This window comes from Thermobia domestica, chromosome 11 (genome assembly GCF_964235325.1).
Source record: "Thermobia domestica chromosome 11, izTheDome1.hap1.1, whole genome shotgun sequence".
NCBI classification, from domain to species: Eukaryota; Metazoa; Arthropoda; class Insecta; order Zygentoma; family Lepismatidae; genus Thermobia; species Thermobia domestica.
In genome coordinates this window covers 256,845,382-256,865,905 of record NC_137464.1, presented here as the reverse complement: position 1 = coordinate 256,865,905, position 20,524 = coordinate 256,845,382, and the positions used below count along the sequence as shown (strand labels likewise).

At 35.9% G+C, this 20,524-nt stretch overlaps 1 protein-coding gene across 2 annotated transcripts in view; it reads left to right on the top strand.

Annotated features, from left to right (window-relative positions):
* LOC145664964 (uncharacterized) overlaps positions 1-20,524 on the top strand; it is a 69,034-nt gene that overhangs the window by 9,786 nt on the left and 38,724 nt on the right. For both annotated transcript variants that reach the window (XM_081732115.1, XM_081732116.1), the window contains exons 2-8: positions 2,054-2,237; positions 4,148-4,283; positions 6,238-6,455; positions 8,391-8,451; positions 10,734-10,862; positions 11,958-12,130; positions 18,716-18,887. In XM_081732115.1, the coding sequence (XP_081588241.1) occupies positions 2,054-2,237; positions 4,148-4,283; positions 6,238-6,455; positions 8,391-8,451; positions 10,734-10,862; positions 11,958-12,130; positions 18,716-18,887 (1,073 nt within the window). The remainder of the gene's footprint in view (positions 1-2,053; positions 2,238-4,147; positions 4,284-6,237; positions 6,456-8,390; positions 8,452-10,733; positions 10,863-11,957; positions 12,131-18,715; positions 18,888-20,524) is intronic.

The window sequence follows — 20,524 nt, the reverse complement described above, 5'->3', positions numbered from 1 at the left end:
TTAAAGGAGAAAAAAAAAAAAAAAAAAAAAAACAGCAAACTTGGTATCACGATTTTATTAATTTTCCATGGCAGCTCTAATGAATGTAGCTCAGGCATTGGTTCTAAAAACTTGTTTCAATACAAATATATAATGTGAAATCATACATAAATTAATCATATACTTATTTAACTTACTCCTTGTCGAATTTTATTCTTACCAGCTTTAGAAATGGTTTTTCATGAGAGAGGTTGCATTCTTATATGCAGATTTACTTTAGAAGGGCCTAACCATTGTGGGTATAAAGACAGAAATAACTTAACAATTTTTTAAATAAAACTTACTTCTCAATCCCTCACGGAATTACTTTTTACCTATGCTAGATACCGTTAGAAGGGGATTCGTAGGTCGTTTAACTCAATACATACTTAGTCTTTCTTGTTCTTGGTTAGGGAACTTTGATACCTTTTTGCGAAGGTTTTCAGTCCCCTCTAAAAAAAACACGGGGAAGCCACTGCCTTGATATTTTTTAAATCATTAGAAGGAGTTGAGTTCTTTTGGAATTTAACGTCCCTTTTAGGCTATATGAGACGGGACCTACTGATTAACTTGGAATCCCAACCACATGAGCTCCCGCCGGGTGGCTCTCACGCCAAAGGCGCGTATGCTAATCGTTTAGCCAGGAACTAGCTCTGAGCATTAGAAGGAATTTTTATATATACTTAACCACTCATTTAAGAAAAGTAGGATCGATTGATAACGTAAGTGAATTCTCAGTCAAACAAGGAGTAAACATATTTGAGAGGAGTGATCATCACTTGACACGAAGAATGGTTCAATTATCAAAAATATTTCAACCAATCCATGTGTTCGTAATTAGTTGGCCGATTCAACTTCACAAGGACCTACGGTGGTGTGGAGTACAGACTTTTTTTTTTTTTTTTTTTTTTGGATAAGTGATTTACCTTTTCTAAGAAAGGCGTGTGTTTTTCATAGATAGACATAAAATGTACTCTGCAGCCAAAATACCTATAAATTGAAAACAATAAAAATATATGGCTGTTACAATATATAGCGGGTCCATAAAATTACTGTCATATTTTAAAGTGATGTTACGTCGGTTTGGATAATTGTATTTAAATGAAATTGGTTACATTTGAAAGAAAAACTCAAAATATTTTTGTTCATGTCAAACAATGGACGGAATAAAACAGAAAAAGTAAATTCACTCATGTTTACATTGTGATTAGTCGATATGGGTTCACTGTTGGATATTTAGCTGGCAGTTTCTGTTTGGGGCCGCGGTGGCTCAGTGGTAGAGCGTTCACCTCTGGTGCATGGGGTCCCGGGTTCAAACCCTGCTCCCGCCAAGTGAACTTTGTGGTGGACAAACACCGTGTGCGTGGGTTTTCTCGGGGTTCTCCCGTTTCCTCCCACTTTCTTCATTCCACCATTTCATTCATTTCTCATAATCACCGTCTCCTTTAGCCTAACCGGCATAACCGAGGGACGTAAAACTCAAAGATTTCATTTCATTTCATTTTTGCAGTTTCTGTTTATGCTGGGGGTCACTTGGGTAAACTGTTATGCCGTAATGTGCTAACGTAAGTGTATTTCATTTCGTTGTGTTGTGTTGCTATTAAAGAACAAGTGTTAAGGAGCTATAGCGAAGACATTAATGTTGATAATGTCTTGTACAAGTGGCCGCCAAGGTCGCCTGACTTAGGGGTCTGTGACTTCTTTTTATGGGGTTACGTAAAGAATTGTGTCTACATACCCACATTGCTTCTAAATCTGCAAGAAGTGCAAGTTCGTATTACTGCTGCTATCCAGTCCATTTCGTCAGATATGTTGGAGCATTTGTGGCGTGAATGAAAATGTCTAGATGTTTGCATTGCCATTTGTAGAACCCACATTCAATGTCTATGATGACTAATTTCATTTAAATACAATATCCAAAGCGACATAATACCACTTTAAAGTATGGACAGGCTGTATATTTAATTTATATATTAAAATGGTGTGTAGTTCTCACCTTCCTACATAGTTATATAACATATAATATTCATTGCAGGCCATTTAATTCGTTTGGTAAATGATGCCGAGAAGGGAGAGATTACAGATGAGAACATCCACCTTTTGCCGTTTTGTCAAAGCATTGAAAGTGTTTTCCAGAAAGGTTTGGCGTCTTATTCCACTGGCAACAGAAAACCAGAATGCTGGCATTGGTTAGAACAGATAGCTGATAAGAAGTTCGGGTGAGTTGAATAAAAAAATTGTCAGACTTTGGTCAGTTCTCTGTTATATTCTATGTAGAGGAAAATGCCTCGAAAATGAAAATGAGTCAATATATATATTAAACTTTATGGGTATTAGGAAGAATGTAGCTGGCAATCATAATAAACCTTTTGATTATTAAGCTCATTCTGTAATTCGTTGGTAATGGATCAGTTTTTAGGAAAAAAAAATATATATTTCATAGAGTTACTCTCAAATGTTAAGATCTCAAACCATAATTGATCTAGAGACAATGTTACCAGTTTTAGCGACAAGTCGCTAAATCTTGCGTACTTGGAAAGGCAGATGGCGACACAATTTTAACAAAAGCGACCAATTATTTTTGAAGTGTTTTGGCAACAAAACTGACGAATTTTTTTAAAGTACATTTGCTTTTCAAATATTTCGGTATTACTTACTAGCCGATTATCATTGGATTGCTGAATAAAATGAACGCAAATCACAAGATTAATTTGGGAATAACTTGTGTAGTTCGTGACGTCACCACCTTAATACATTATGTGTAACGAATTCGGAAGTTACCCGGTGGCTCGTTTCAACCGACAGCACAACCACTTGGTAACACTATTTGTTATTATGATAATGTTGGTTCAGGTAAATTGACCTTTGACAGTTCGAGATAGGACGAGAAGAAAATTATTTGCGGGTGATTACTGCACTTTTGTATTCCAAAGAAAAGAATGAACTAGGACATTTCGGATACATTTTTGACTATATCTAATTGTAGTCTGTATAATGTAGTACATAGTGCTACATAATTGAAAATTGAAGTGACTAGATTGTACGTTTTTCTTATTCTCTCTTAAAAGTGTCTTTTTTTTTTTTTTTTTTTTTGAGCATTCGTAAACCAAAGGAGAGAGCATAGTCTAGTGGTTAAAGCGTTGGATTCACGTCTGCTTGATCCCAGGTTCATTCCCGGGCGGTGCTTTAAAGCACTGTTTAATGACAAGTATGCGACGTAGAAAGACAGGTGACTCACCAAAATCCCCTGCTAGATGGCAGGCTTATAACGGTACTCTACAAGATGGCCACAATGCAGAGGAGTTTTGTATGTTAGAAAACGCGAAGTGTTTGTCGGTTACGAGCGTTCAGCGTGCATTTGTACGCGAATACGGAAAAAAAAAATGCACCTGGTTATCAGAACATTTTACGTTAGTTTCGCCAATTTCTTAATACTGGTTGTCTCTGTAAAAGAAAAAGCACGGCGCAGAGGTAATCATGTAGGGCGCGTGACAAGAGTTTTGTGCGCAACCCACAAGTATCAACCGTTTGTGCAAGCCGTGAACTGGGCATTCAGCAGAAAACAGTTTGGAAAGTTTGGCGGCGGCGTTTGCATTTCAAACGCTACCGTTTGCAAGTGTTACAACACCTGACTCCAGATGATTATTCCCACTGATTAGACTTTCGTACCCCAATGCAGCAAGCTATGGAAGCTGATGATGACTTTGTGGGGAATGTGCCGGGTGACCAAGGGTGCACACATTGAACATTTGTTGAATGTACTAGAAACTTGTTGAGAGTGTATGTATCTTTTCATGCCTCACCCGTCTTTATACGGCGTATACTTGTAAATAAACAGTGCTTTGAAACATGATGGATCATTTACGCTAACCCTTAATGAAATTTGCTTCTTGGAAAAACTGTGTCCCATAGTTAATAAGTAATTCTATGTTTTTATTCTATCGCTAAGTATAAATTAAATTTACAGAACTAAAGAGGCAATAAGTGACATATTTTTCCTACGAACGTAACGTACGTGGTGCTTTGATATAACCGTATCTTCATTCCATATTTTTAAACGCCTTTTAAAATGTTTCTTCTGTGGAATACATTCTATTTCTTTTCTGATACTTTTTTCCTTTCTTTGTAGTGCAACGTTTAATTACATTTCGTGTGTGGAAGCAGTGAAGAACTGTCGAAAAATCGCTACTCCTCGAGGAATGTTAAGACTTCTTATTAGAACGTGTCTCATAAATAGATGTCTTCATGTACCTGTAGAAGCCATTGTAAGTAGAAGCACTGGAGAACATCAAATTATCAATTTTACTTATTTAATTAATACGTTAAGATATTTATTTCAACATACTATTACTTCAACGTACTTAAAAATCAATGTTTGTTTACCTGAGTGGTGTATCGTGGCCAACTTTGACGAGTATGTTATTACTATGGAATTTCTTTCCTTGATCTGTTACTTATTGCATATTTGTTTTTCTTATGATATACAGGAAAAATGTGTCTCCAGGATTTAGTCAATGATAAGTAGATTTGTAAGTCTGTCAGCTTCTGAAATGAAGATCTTCCTCGTGACTATATGATTAGCGGTGGGCAATTGTCTATCTGAGTTTGAGAATTAAGTATATTTTAATCAATGGTCTACTACTAATATACTAGGAAAAAACGTGAAACTCGTATGTGGGTAGAGGGTGTAGAAGGTGGAAAGGGCTGCAGACTGGTGAATCTTGTGATATGATACACACAAAAATTTAGCAGTACCTTTTATTCTATTCATAGAAGAAAAATGAAGCATTCTCTTGGCCTACCTAATTCCCGTGATACTTATTTCCCCTTCTTCATTTTCTTTAATTCAAACATTTACCTTTGTTTATAACTAAACGATGTAAGTATTCCTTTGCTATAATAACTAAAGTCCCCTTATGTTGATATCCGTGCAAGTTGGTGTGTAACACTAGTTTCTCTTATCAGCTCCTCTTAGTTTTGGTGTTACTGACAACGGCCGGCTTAAATCACAACTAACAACGGTCGTAAGTATAATAGGAGAAATAAAAGAAAGTAAGAACTAAGAAAAAGAAACAGAAGAGTAGAATGGACGAAAGAAAGGAAAAAAGAACGCAGTTTTTACATGGAATGAAATTTGACAAATATAATATTATTTCTTTAAAAAAATCATGATATGAAAATAGAAAGTCAGTGAAATTCTTAGAAATAATAACAAGAATTATTGTACGTGGAATGCGAAAAACTAACAAATTTAATTCGGAGGTCTCGAGCCCGATAACCCCGCTAAATACGCCACTGATGGTTAGGGTACGCATCTTTGGCGCAGGAGTCTTGAGTGTGCTTCCCGGTGTGAGCTTATGTAATTTGGATCCCACTTTAACATAGATCTACGTCTCATATAGCCTCGCTGATAAACAGGACGCTAAAAGTCAAATCTAACCAACCAACCATCTTCTGAAATGAAATAACTTATGTACAGGACACTATACAGTGAATACAAGGTGGTTTCCATATTTGTTTATCAAAATAAATCTTTCCATATCCATTGGTATTGAATTATAGGACTAGGAATTTGATTTCTAAACTTTCGGCATATGTGGCCATGTTAGCCCGTCTCATATTAGGGATGACGTCCCTTGGCGATCACATTATCCGATTAAAGGGAAGGAAGCGGATTGGGACCTGTATTGTTAGGTACCATCCCGGCATTTGCCTGGTGGGAACGAGGAAAGCCTCAATCAGGATGGCTAGCCTTTGAAAGCTTTTACACTTTTTCGACTAAGTGTCCCCACTGGGAATCGAACCCGGGACCGCACTCATCAAAGGAGAAAGCATTAGCATCTACGCTACTCGTGGCCAGTTTAGAACCTTTCCATGCCTTTCCACCCTTTATATATATATATATAATATTAACAAGAGCTCTATGTAATCTGTATAGTGTTTAATATTTCAATAACTCATTGCTGATTTAGTATTTTTCGTGGAAAAAATAGTTTGATAATAAAATGTAAGTAAATGTAAAATAAATGTAAAATAAAAGTTGAATAAAATGTAGAAATATTTGTAAAGCCGAAGCTCTTCATTAATCACAGGCAACCGTATCAGATCGGTTGTCCAAATTATACAAGAAATATAATAATTCAATTAGGATTCGCAAGATACATAACAGATGAGTGTTTGTTAATGTTTCATAGTCTTAACGATAATGTTTTATTACAGGTTCGCCCAGTTCGCCGAATGTCTATTTATGAACCGGGAAACTCTATTCTCGGGAGCGAAATCCTCGGAGAGATATTTTTATCAGCCATCTACCAATGTAGTAAAATCCCTTTCAACTTGAATCTCAAGAATGCTTTATTTTTGGATGAAACTTGGCAACTCGGCGTGTACGTGGAGCAAGAATTTGTTCCCTGTCGAATGCTAGGAATTTGTATAGGGTAAGTACACATAAGATGAAGTCGCTAATATTTACATTGGTCAGAGAAAATTTAGATGTTTAGCAAGATGGGAGGATCAAGTAGCTGTATTTGCAGATAACTCTGCTCAAGTAATCAAATTTGCGCGAACAAATCACATATCAAAAGTATTCTTTACTAATATATAAAAGAATAGAAGCGAGTGTCTGATCATCGTCCAGACCATACTGCTGTAGGAAGAAACATGAAATTTAGACAGAATACTCCTTTTTGTCAAGAAAACAGGAGATAAGGGAGAATTTTTGGAAATATATATCCTAAGGGGGTCAAAGTGGAGCTTGCCAAGAACAATGTATATCACGAATCCCTCAAGTTAGGGAAATGAAACTCGTCATATAAACGCTTCTGTTGCAACACCGAAAATAATGTCGGTATAGCACTGAAGGCAACCTAGAAAATGTAAAAAATCGTTGCCCAACAGATTGGGGATGTTGTCTCCACCACCAGCTTTTATGAAAAGCTGGAAACATAAATAATAAATTGTATAATTCTGTCATAAAAATGCAAGAATACTAAATTCGGGATGTAGCTTTAACAGGCTAATATTGTAATTATAAATGAAATACACAAAATACATATTTTAAAAGATGCAGCAGAATTTGGGTAGGAAACTAGAATCTTAGATCTGTAAACTGTAATGGTTTGTAAGGTAAAGTCCCTTCAATATGTCAGCTTATTACAATACCTTCAAGTATTGAAGTAGCTCCATGACCTGTCGTCTAACGATGTTTCTCCGTCAAAATCTTATTCACACTACCCCGACAACCTCGGTGTTCGTGGTTGAGATCCAAAGACCAAGATCGTGCTCTCTCTATTGCTTTTGACCTGACTGTCCCTCTTACGTCAGAATGAGGTGGTGGTGACACCACAAGATTTCCTGAGCGTGATCGATGACCCAAAACTGACATCGACCAAGTTCATATTTTCGGTGATGCAACACTTCATTAGAAATAAGTGAGTTTGTGTTTCAGAGATTTTAAAAATTCCGTTCCTAACGGCAACAGAGGCAGATAGGTAGGTGTGTGTCTGTGTGTGAGAGAGAGAGAGTGAAAGTGAGTGAGTGAGTGTGTAATAAAAAAATTTTAAAAAATCCGGCAAGTATCACATCTGCAGTTGAGGATGATTTTTTAGAGAGGAGTGAAATATTGTGTGCAATTATGTTCTAAACACGAGCAGCAGTTGGGTTCAGAAGGTAGTAAACTTTTGAATTTGGAACTATGTAACCAAAAGTACAGTTCAGTAGCTAGAGTGTCTGTATGATTGTATACTGAATGATGATTATATGATCTGGAGTGATCTTGCTCTGTGTGGAGCCGAACACGGGCGTGGACACAATAAATTTTACTTCTGTGTGAGGAAGAGATTCGCATCACGGAGAATTAAAATATTCCTTGACTCTGAAACTATTAAAGAATGTTGAAGATTTGTTTATATAATCTTCAACCCATCAAAAATGTCCTCGAAATTAGAGACAGGACTATGATGTAAACAATGCTGGCACCTGTACAGCTTGTCAAAGAATTATTTGAGTAATAATACCAAAATGCTTCCCTAAGACATGCCATCATTAGGGAACCCTGCAATATATATATATGCGCATACATCTCTCTTAGTTGAAGCATTAAACATTATTGGATTGCTTTTTATATTTCAAAAGAAGTTTGGTCAGGAGGGTATTTGAAGAATAAAGTGCTAAGAAAATACAAAAGCTTGTAACTCAAATTAATTAAACATCCGCCAGGAAAACATAAATTTTTTGTCTTCAGCCATCTTAGTATTATATTATTATTTTGTACGTACCTAAAACATAAAAAATTAAATATTTGTTCATTTAGGGCGGTTCGACTGCCCTCTCATGCAACTTCAACGTTAATTTCTCTGGAAATTTGATTTCAGATTCGTGAGAGGTAGGGGCGTTGTCGTGGGCACAGAACCCAATGGAGTGGCGGCTGAAGACGTAAGTAATAAACTCAAATACGTTCCGTTATTTTCCTATGAAATTCCATTAATATTATAGTCGTCTAGTATTTTTAAGAAATTTATTTACAGAGTCATTTTAACCAGAAAAATTTAGTTTTCATATGTAAATTTCAATATTGTAATATTGTATTAACTGAATACCTTGACGCGACACGCTATAAAGAACTGTTGCTGTCCAACATTTGTGGTTTACTAGACAAAACTCTCTACTTCTTAATTCAAGTAACTCTTCACTTTCCTTACTTCTCCCCTGAAACATTATGTCCTCCTAATGGAAATCACACACACACTAAACGTTTGACTACGTTTTCCATTAACACATACACTAAAAGTAAAATAAAACTATTCAGAGATTCCAATATTTTGCGTCTATTTCAACGTTTCATCGGTGGTCTGGGGCTAGTGCGTGTGCCTTTGTTGCATAAGTTCCTGGATTTGATTCCCGGCTAGAGAAGGTCGAATACATTATAATAGTTGACATCCCACTTCAGATTGTAGATTTCGTCCACATAGCCACGTTTTTGACAAAAGCTGTAAACAAAAGTCAAAGAATAGAACAAGAACTGGTGTGTAAATTTTATTTTAATTGAAATGCATGCGTCGATTTGTGATGTCAGATGAGATTAGCATACGAATATTTTAGTATATTCAAGAATTCTGGACTTCTGTAATGATCATAGCATAGAGATACGAGGGAGAATCAAATGAAAACCGCTATTATTTTTTCCCCACTACTTTACTGCAGGGAGAACGTTTGCTTGTACATAATTTTTCTATATAGTCCACTCCCAGTTTAATGCACTTACGCCATCGGATAGGAAGTGCTTCAATACTGCGTTAAAAAAAAAAAAAAAAAAAAAAAAAAAAACTATTGGTTGACGCTGTAGCCACTTGTGCGTCGCCGATTAGATGTCTTCATCGGACTTGAACTTCTGCCCTCCAAAGTACTCCTTTAATGGACCGAAGATGTGGAAATCTGATGGTGCCAAAGCTAACGAATATGGTGGATGTGGGAGGTACTAGAAGCGGAGGTCGTCGATGTTTTCATGGTTGTGTGAGCAAAATGAGGACGGGCGTTATTATGTTCAAGCAAAATACCTGCACTGAGCAATTTTTTTCTCTCTGTGCGTATTGCTGGCTTCAATGGTTCTTGAGAAAGTCGGTATAGGTGGCACTAGTCATGTGGTACGTGGAGGCATGTAGTGTTCCAGAAGAGGACCATTCTTATCCCAGAATAAAGTTAACATGACTTTCCCTGCAGAGGGAGGCTGTGAAACTTCTTTGGTTTTGATGAAGAAGAATGTCGCCATTCTTTGCTTGCACATTTTGTCTCTGGTTGAAAGTGATGCAACCAGTTTTCATTTCTGGTGACGATGTAAGTTTGAAAATTCTCATCGTCCTTTTGATAATGCCTCAGCAGCTCTTAACAGGTGTCAACCTAACAATCTTTCAGTTCCTGCGTCAACTGTCGAGGAACCCACCTCTCAAACATTTTTCTGTAGCCAGGGCTGGATTAACTCATCTGGAGGCCTGGGACTAGAAAAATATGTGACCCTTGCTGACTTAACCTAACATATTTCTGTGAAAGTACAGTAGGAAAGTTATGGGAATATGTTTCATATTTTTGGTTATATTTAATTTTATGATGATGATTGTATCTTCATGATTCTTTTTAGATAGCCAGTTGAGGTTTTGATCAGAGTGGACACCCCTGTTTACCTCGAGGCCCGGGGCTATAGCTCCCCTAAGCCCCTCCCTTAATCTGGCCCTGTTTGTAGCGGAGTTCGTCATGCACTGTGTGTTATACTAAACCGAAGCAAGGAAGCCATTTTAGCCAGGGTGACATGCCGGTTTTCCTGAATAAACCGATTTGCTGCGGTATGGACTCGTCTGTCACAACTTGATGACCCTGATTCGAATGCGGAGCATCAGTCAGCAAAGTTACATCTTCTGTGAATTTCTTCCACCACTTGTAGACTTACCGCTGTGACAGACAGGCTTCCTCATCCTTCGTCTTCTCCGAAGAATATCAACAGTTTCATACCTTCACTCCACAAAACTGGAATAACTCTACGCTGTTCCTCCTTTGTTGTGCAACAACGTAGTGGTGCCACCATATTGAATCAGCTACTAGCACGGGTTCGTACTAACACCTAAAAAAATAATAAATAAAATGATACCTTTCATTTTATTCTCTCTCTTACAATGGACACTCTGGCATTTATTATTATTATTATTATTATTATTATTTCTTTTTAGGATAAAATTGAAGTCGGTGACGTGATCGATGAATTAAATGGAAATCTAGTGACAACTAGCCAGCGTGGAAAATTGGCCTCGATCATGAAACATGCCGAAGGCAAACCTATTACGTTAAGTGTAATTAAGGTAAGTAGGAAATTCCCAGGAAATTTTCCATCTTAATTTAATATTTTGACCTATATCAATCAAAATATAAAGGACAGTCATGTTTAAACAAACCCAGTCTTCATTGCTAAGCCCTGTGGTCTTATCCAACCCTAGAATTAAATGTAGTAATTGAGTATTTCTCTTTGTTCTTTGATATCTTTACATAAACCAAACTATTCCCATGACGGTTGTGAGTAGAAAGCCTGTGGGAAAGTGATGGGACATAACATCTTCTGTTACACATTTCTTTGGCACTCGCCGCTGGTCCAACGTGTGTCTGATTCGAATCCATTTAATGTGAGTTTCTGCTGGGAAACATCGTTGTCCGTTGCCTCTTAGCTATATGGTTAGCGTATGTGCTATTGGTGCGAGAGACCCAGGTTCGATTGCTGGTGGGAGCTCACGTGATTCGGGTCCCACGTTAAGCTGTGGGTCACGTGTCATATAGCCTCAGAGCTGAACGGGACGGGCTGCGCCTACCTCTGGTGCATGGGTTCCGTGGTTCGATTCCCGATCAAGTAAGATTGTCGTCCATGGGTTCTCTCAGAGTATTCCTACTTTCCCATTCCACCAATTCTTCCATCATCATTCACTTATTTTAATCATCGTCATCCTTATCCTAAAGGGCATAATCGTGGGACGTTAAACTGAAAGATTTCATTTCATTTCTCGAAATGTATTGATACAAAGCAAATTTGCAACTAGAAATGAGATTTTATTGCAAAGAAGTCTCGTTTAATAAAGCAGTTTCTTTTTTGTCTCTGGCTCCTGACCTTAAGGTATTATCCCAGTATTTGCCTGGTATTTTGAGGGAAACTAAAGGAATTTTCACTCAGAATGGCAGGCCCAGAAATCTGAATCCTGAGTGTAATAGGAGATTTTATTCGTATCCTGAGTTTAATAGGTGATTCTTCCCAGAAACCGAAATATAAGTGAGTGTCAATGGTGCAAAGTGTGTCCCATAAAATGGGAATGGGGCTTCACGGATTCTTTTTGTGCGACATTGGGCTGAGATTGTCACAGCCTGGTTAGCATAGGGAAGTTTGCTGATGATGATATTTTGTTTTCCTACAGGGCCATTCGAAGTCTGGTCGACTATATCCACCTGTTGTATCGCTGCTGACAAAGCTTCAAGTAGATATTGATGACTTACAGAAGCGTTACGCAAAGCAAGCTAAAAAGTCTGAACCCACAACAGAAACGACGAAAAGCTTTCACGTGCCGAGTCAAAAGGAGGTTGTCGTAAGGTAATGTCCTTAATGAATCTCTTAATGAATGGAAGAGTAACGCGAGTTCACATTTTCTTCATCTAAACCAGAGACATGTACACCTTGATGGTATTTGTATTAAGAATACCATATTTACTCATAATATAAGCCTCCAATTCTTGAAAATCAACGGGAAAATGTTGACGACATGCCTTAATGGCATGATTATAGAGCTTAACACTACAATATTCAGTGCCATAAAGACACATATACTTTACCAGTCGTATATTGGTAATCGTAATCTTTTCACAGAAATAAATTGCTTGACATAGAAGTGTGTTGTATATATGAGTTTTTAAGTCTTTTATTGAACATTTAGGAAATGTAGAGTGTTTAATGTAGTGTAGTGAATTTGTATATGCAAGGAACATATTTCTCTCTTACTAACCTGCTATTGATGATGTAAATGACTTCCCTCTCATGAACCTGAAAACGGCTCGTCCTTGTAGATTGATAAATGAGGCTAAACGGGAAGTCCATTTGATTCACTACTTATTCAGTAATACTAAGAATGAGGCTAGATAGCAATTGAGAATGTTATTTCTCATAGAATAAATTGAGTTCAGAGTTAGTGTTGCGGACTCAGCTGCTTATCTCTGAAAGGTTAAGGTGTTGGTCTGCTAGTTACGAGAGACTATAGAGACCTAACTAAATGAAATTACAGGGTGTCTACTAATCTGGAAAACATGGAAAAGTCAGGGAATTTTATAATTTCTGGAGACATCAGGGAATTTTCTGTATATTCTGGAAAGGTTTATTTCATTGCTTTTACATTTTGTCTGCACAATGTTTGGAAAACAACTTTTCGCTACAGCAGAAGTCATCATACAATGAAGAACTAAAAGAAGTTAGCAACTCTTGCATCTGGAGCTTATGGTTTCTGATCTCCACGTTAAAAAATGACCTTCATGTCCAGGGCTGTAGCTAATCTATTGCAATCAGTGATCCCAATATAAAGTCCTAAATAACACTTGTTCTGATCTTGTTGATTTTGATATAGCAATAAGTGAGAGCTATGCATAGTTAACTCTAATTTATAATATAATGCGTACCTACATTAGTTAGATTTAAAACTCCTATTCCATTTTCAGTGTAATTTGAAGTTCCGCGTGTCTTTTTGATGTTTATCATTATTTTGTAGGTAATTTCTGTCAATATTTTTGGTATGGTTTTCAGTAAGACCATTCTTTCTAAGTGCTCATATTTTTATAGAAACCGTGAGTGTAGTAGATAGAGCTCAGCGATTTTTACCACAGTTGAAGTATGATAGATAGTAATTGAGAACCATCTTGTGACAGCTTCAAAATTATTAAATCGTATCTGATACATAGATTCTTTGCTTGGAGCTAAATTAGCTTCTTTCTAAGTTGCTACAGACATTCAACCTTTTTTCACGAAATTTCAGTCACTCACCAATGGTTCATTTTCTTTATGGTGAACTACTTGAACTTCTGAAATCCCTTACGAGTAGATTTGTTTAAAAAATTCATTGTGATTCAAGTAGCAAGTTCTGAAAACCTGATGAAAGTTTGCCTAAAAGATAGTAATAAGGATCTGTGTTAGCTAAGCAAATTTATGTCGGATTTGCAACACGTACTGCATTAAAATCAGAAAAGTTATCTGAAAATGGATATCCTTCGTTTTCGGAGGGATTGTTTGCATATTTTAACAGGGTTTTGTAAGGTTCTTTGAAAAAAATTGCCATTGAAATACAGACTTACTTATGGTGCTGCATACCTCTCTCCTGATTCAGCTTTAAACAAGACACTTGAGGAGGAACAAATAACCGTAGCATTGGAAATGCTTGTGAAGAATCATCATTTGTCTGGCCCTACTACTGATGAAGTAAAACGACTCTAGAGTGAAATTTGTACTCAAGAGTCAGTTATCTCAAGAATCAAGAATTTTGACGTGACTAAGGATCGTTTAGATCACTTGTGGTTCTTCATTCTTGACATTCGCAACATGTACTAATACCAGCAACAACTTTTCAGCGTTCGTTAAGAAAATTCTAGTGTTACCACACGGAAGCGTGTCTGTTGAACGTAGTTTCTCATTGAATAAGGAATTTCTTGTGGATAATCTACACGAAGAGTCCTTTAGTTTCGCAGAGAATAGTACATGACGCTGTCATGTTCCACGGAAGTGTTCAGGCAATACGAACCTCAAAACAATTAATTCATGCAGCAAGAAATGCAAATACCGAATGAAAAGAAGCTCTCAGAAGAAAGCAGACAACAACTGAGACAAGGAAAATTCGTTCGTTCGAAAGAAAGAGAATAGCTGCAGAATTGGAAGAACTGAAGGAAAAGAAGGATAAAATCCATGAGAAGGCAGCAAAAGAAATCATCGAAGTTGATGAGTACATGAAAAATCTTAAGAGAAAATCTAGTAATGTGATTACAATTGGAGATCTCATGTAAATTTTAGTGTTCTAGGTTATAAAAATAACTGTATTTAGTATTCTACATAGAAATACTAAACATAGAATGCTTTTATAATTTAGAATACTAAGATCCACAATGTTTGTCCGTATTTGTATCTCACAACGACATTTTTGTTAGTATCCATATATCTGTGTGTATTGTTGTGTATGTATTAGCCCTATCTTCATGTCCTGGAATAATAATATATCTAATAGAATTAAATCACTTGAATAGTCCAATTTATGTAACTGTGTATATCTCACAAGTACGTGGTATGAAATGTAAAATATTTATACGTAATTTTGTGTATTATTATGTATGTTTCGTCATTCACACTTTTTGTATTTGAAATATATATGGGAAGTTTTGAGGTACCCCTTTATGTACTTTAGACAGTATAATTTAATAATAAAGAAACAGGTATTTCCTGATATGTGGGAAATATCTAGAGTTACCCTATATTTAAATATGGAGATGATACAAAAATGGAAAGTTATAGATCAGTTTCCATTATTTGTGCTGCTGCGAAAGTATTAGAATTCATATTGTATTCTCATATTTTCACTCACATAAAGAGCTCTATATATACGTATAAATCAGCTCTGTAATGTTTTTTTAAAGAACAGGTCGATATTAACTAAGTAAACTTTACTCAAGATATATTTGAGGCAATGGATAAATGTAAAAGAGTAGATACTATCTACTTTGACTTCAGTAGGGCTTTCGATAAAATTAATCATAATATTTTGCTGAAAAAGCTATCAATATTTGGGCTGAATATAACATTTTTAAAGTTAATCGCATCTTACCTTACCCAAAGAAAACAGTATGTAGTCTACAGGCAAACTCAATCATATTTTTATAATATGAATTCAGGAGTTCCACAGTGATTAAATCTGGGTCTTCTCTTATTTCTAATTTATATAAATGATTTACCCATGAAAATTAACTATTCGAAATGTATATTGTATGCTGATAACTTTAAGTTGTACAAAGAAGTAGCAATTGACAGTAATAAGAAAGATTACAAATGGATGTAGATTCTGTATTTCAATGGAGTGTAGAAAATTCATTAAAATTAAATCAAAACAAATGTTATTATATATCATATACTAATTGTAAAAGTAATAACAATGATAATATTATATTAGTAATTTTGAAATAACCAGAAAATGTGAAAGTAAAGATTCGGGCGTTATGTTTGCACACAATGTGTCGTTGAGAAGGCACATAGATAATATAGTACATTGGGTTTTAGTACCAGAAGCAGTACCAGTACCAGAAGCATATAGGACATTGGGTTTTATAATTAGAAACACGCAAAGTTTGATGGACACATATTCTATTAAATTATTATTTAATAATTTAATGAGAAGTAAATTGAAATATGCATGAATAATTTGGTCCCCAAATTTCAAATCCTATCAAAAGCAATTAGAAAATATTCAAAAGAAGTTCTTACGGCATCTTTATTACAAGAGATATCATGAATGGGCTTTTAATAAAAGAATTCCATATGTAGAATTTTTAAAGAGTTTAATTGTATATCACTGACTGAAGACGTAAAATTTTGGATCAGATATTTTTATATAAATCATTAAATGGAATAATGGATGACATTGATTTTCTTCAAAATATTAGTTTTAATGTTAGACAATGCAATTTATGATCAAGAGCTTTATTGTCAAATAATATACCCAGAAATGTTACAAAACTCGTTTTTATATAGAATATGCAAGACGTATAATAAATTAGATAGAAAGCATGAGGAATTAGATTTTAGTATTAATTTAACAAAGCTTGTAAGAATATATATATATATACAAAATGAAAATATCGGTTGTGTTATTATTATTGTGGTTGTAAAATGAATAAATTAAAAATGTAATGATTGACTGGCCACACTTTTTTTTTTTTATGATTACGTTTGTTTCTTTTTATATTTTTTTTCTGTAATGAATATATTTCTGTAATGTTTCTGTAACATGGAATAATGTCTTTTACTTTATGTAAGACTTCTGTAATTAGGGATTTATACCTATTGAAGTTCGAAGATATATATAAGGGGAGATGGGAGGCCATGAAAAATGCATTGTATTTAACAATATTGTTCTTCCCAGGAATAAATAGGTACTTATTTAAGCGTTGTTCATATTTATTACAACAGCTGTCGCAACCAAGAGAACAGATATGAAACTACAAGTGTTTCAAGAATAGTTACGTAATATCACTAAAATATAGTCTGGAAAATTTTCTGTTTTAGTCTGGAAAACCTGAAAAAATCAGGGAATTTTATTTGTCTGAAATAGTAGACACCCTGAATTAGGAAGTCCGCAGTTTATATACCACGGAAGAGATATTATTGAAACGTGGAAAAGTACTACGTGTGGTGTCTCAAATCCAAAATCTCGACATGTGTCAGTTTGAGAACAATAGGTTCATCAGCATAAGTAATTAGGAAGTTTTTACAGGTTGTTTCAATTCGTTGCATACTAGTTTTACATAACACGGAAATTATACAGAGCTCCTTCGTGGCTAAGCGATTAGCGAACGCGCCTTTGGCGTAGGAGTCCCGGGTTCAATTCCCGGCGGGAGCTCATATGGTTCGGATTCCACGTTAATCAGTAGATCCACGTCTCATATAGCCTCGATGCGACGTTAAACTCAAAATCACCTCACGGAAGTTATACAATGGAGACAAACATGATTCAGATATGTGGACATAATGCTATTGTTTTCTGGCTTCTCTGGACAATTTAACAAACAGATATAGAAAAACAAGACTTAAGAAATTCACGTGCGTGAAATAAACATAAAGATTTCGATAAAATTCAAATGTTGATTTCAGTTTTTATTTTTCTAAGTCTACAATTTGGTTAACTCGTTTTAAAATATAATACACACTTAAGTTATTTGCTCTCTGTATTTTTCATTGTAGCAAAAGATCTCAATTTTCGAAAGAATGTTTTCATTGCAGTGAGAAATGGAGAACAAATAAGTAATATCTTCATATTGTTTACGTTAAAGAGCAAATAACCTTGGGAAACTTCGAGTTTTCTTGAACATAAGGTGGGAGCCGCAATGGCTCAGCGTTCACCTCTGGTTCGTAGGCTCCTTGGTTCGATCTCAGCTCGCGCCAAGTGAACTTTGTGGTGGACAAACACCGTGTGCGTGGGTTTCTTCGGGGTTCTCCCGTTTCCTCCCACTTTCTTCACTCCACCATTTCCTTCATTTCTCATCACCACCGTCTCTTTTAGCCTAGCCGGCATAACCGTGGGACGTAAAACTTAAAGATTTTATTTCATGTTCATTTTTGAACATAAGTTAACCTTACTCAGAAAGACAAGAATATGTTACCTTATATTCTTAAAATAGATAGTGTTTCAAGGCTTCTCTTGTCTCTTCCTCAGTGTAAGATTTTCAGTTGTGCTTATAAACTCAAGCTTTTCTGTCTTATGTCGGTTTCTCAAGAGTAACAGTTTAGCAATTTTGTCCATTATAATATAGTGTAACGGTACCTAAAATTCAGCTTGTTAATTTAGGCAAAATTTAATTTTATTAATGTATATATCAGAAACGCGGAAAAGATAATTCTGTAAATACTAATTTATAATAATATATAAAGAGTGAAAAAGTATACAACAGAACGGGGACTCGAACATTCCGTGCGATACGTTAACTATTATTACGCCAAGCAGTCTGTTTTCCAAAACACCCATACACTCTCTCTCTTGAAATCGGTGCTTTTTACTTAGATCATATGTCTTGTACCACAATCTCGCTTGTTCTCGAAGTTATTAATCTATTTTCGTAATAAAACACTTGTCACTTTCAGTATTTTTGTATATATATATATATATCTGTCAAAGTATTAAAGAAAGAAAAATTTGCTACCTATGTACTTACTATGTATGTGTCTTCCTTAACTATGTAGTTACACACACACACACAAAAAAAACTCCATACATTACTATTATTACAATATTGTGATCTTTTACAACGGTTTAGGATACAAAAGAATTTAAAAAAATAATAAATGAAGGTAGTAAAATAGGTGTATTTAATGCTTTCTGAATGTCACAATGAGCATCTGCTTACACGAAGATCCAATTTGTATTTTCTTTCATTTACTTTGTAGGTCTGGATTTCACGTGTCATTTGTCGGCCAAGTCTCAACCGGTTCAGTAGGAGATGTTGGCGAGATCGAGGTAGCTATGGCGAAAGTTTTAAGTCAGGATAACCAAAATATGCCCGTCTTGTTTGAAATTCAAGACATCGGAGTCAAAATAATCTCCCTCGCCACGGGAAAAGTAAGTATACCTCTCAGTTACTATATTGGCCCAAAAATAAAGCCTTACTTTTCAAATTTAAGGGAAGAAAAAAAAAATACAATACCAGAGTATTAGTCACTCTTTCCTGTGCATGATTTTCTTAAATCACGTTTTTGTTTTTCTTTTTTTTTTTTTTTTTTAACTTATAGAACCTCTAAAAATACGAGGGTAACTCAAAAGTTATCCGCACTGTAGCTACAACTTTTCTTACATTGTTTATACTGACCTCTGTCCTCGTTTATTTTATTGTTATGCTGTTGTGGTCATGCTATGAAAGTTTGATCCTAATTCCTCCATTTGTCTTCCTTTTGTTGCAGATAGATCATGGCCGCTTCATTAGAAGTTTGCACCAAAGAAATGAAATGAAATCTTTGAGTTTTACGTCCCACGGTTATGCCGGTTAGGGTAAAGGAGACTATGATGATGAATAATGAATGAAATGGTGGAATGATGAAAGTGGGAGGAAACGGGAGAACCCCGAGAACACACACGCATACGGTTTTTGTCCACCACAAAGTTCACTTGGCGGGGGCTGGGATCGAACCCGGGACCCCAAGTACCAGAGGTGAACGCTCTACCACTGAGCCACCGCGGTTGCACCAAAGAGAAACAACGAGCAGTGATCCGGTTTTTGTGGTCGGAAGGTGTATCATGGGCCACAATCCATCAGACTTTCGTCACAATACGGGAACAGTATCTTGTCGCAACGGAGTGTCTACGGTTGAATTGAAAAAAAATCATAAATGTTCGTCCGGCTACTTCCTCGTGCGTAGACATCCGTCGACACTGCGTTGCTGCAAAACGCTGTTCCCGTATTGTGAATGGATTGCGGCCTCTGATACTCCTTATTACCACAAAAACCGGATCACTGCTCCTTGTTCCTCTTTGATGCAGACTTCTAATGAAGCGGCCATGATCTATCTGCAACAAAAGGAAGACAAATGGGGGAATTAGAATCAAACTTTCATAACATGACCGCAACAGCATAAGAATAAAATAAATGAGGACAGATTATGATCAATGTAAGAAAAGTCATAGCTGTAGTGCGCATAATTTTAGACTTACCCTCGTATTAACAGTGTTGCTTCTCTAGTTTTTATTTTAAATGTGTTGTGTTTACTAACATGTGGATAAATTGAAGTTTATTGCAACTTTCGAATACACGTTTTCCCTCTTTTATTGATGAAACTGAAAGTGGTCAGTTTTTTCTCTCTTCTCGTTTGAATAGGAGATTAATAGAAAAGATGGTTCTCTAAATCAATTCGTGCTATGTCTTCTAGTTTTCGCTTAGTGTGGATCCTTATTGAAACTGAAAGTTGTAGTGGATATCTACTACACCCGGTTTTAGTACAGAAGTAAAGATGGGGATGAAATGTAGTTTTGGAACACTTCCTCGTAGTTTTCTGTAATCGATTGACGATCAGAAACTAAGGTTACAAGGCCGATATTTCTGGAATTTCGTCTGTTACAGAGAAATGAGGAGTGTGCAGTAATTGTAATAGATGGAGTTGGCAACTGTGCAGAGTTTCAGCCGCCCGCCACCTACGGCGCTGTTGTAAGTAAAAAATGGCGACTGATTTGGAAAACTGGTCTCGCGAAAAAGTCCGCTCAGTTAT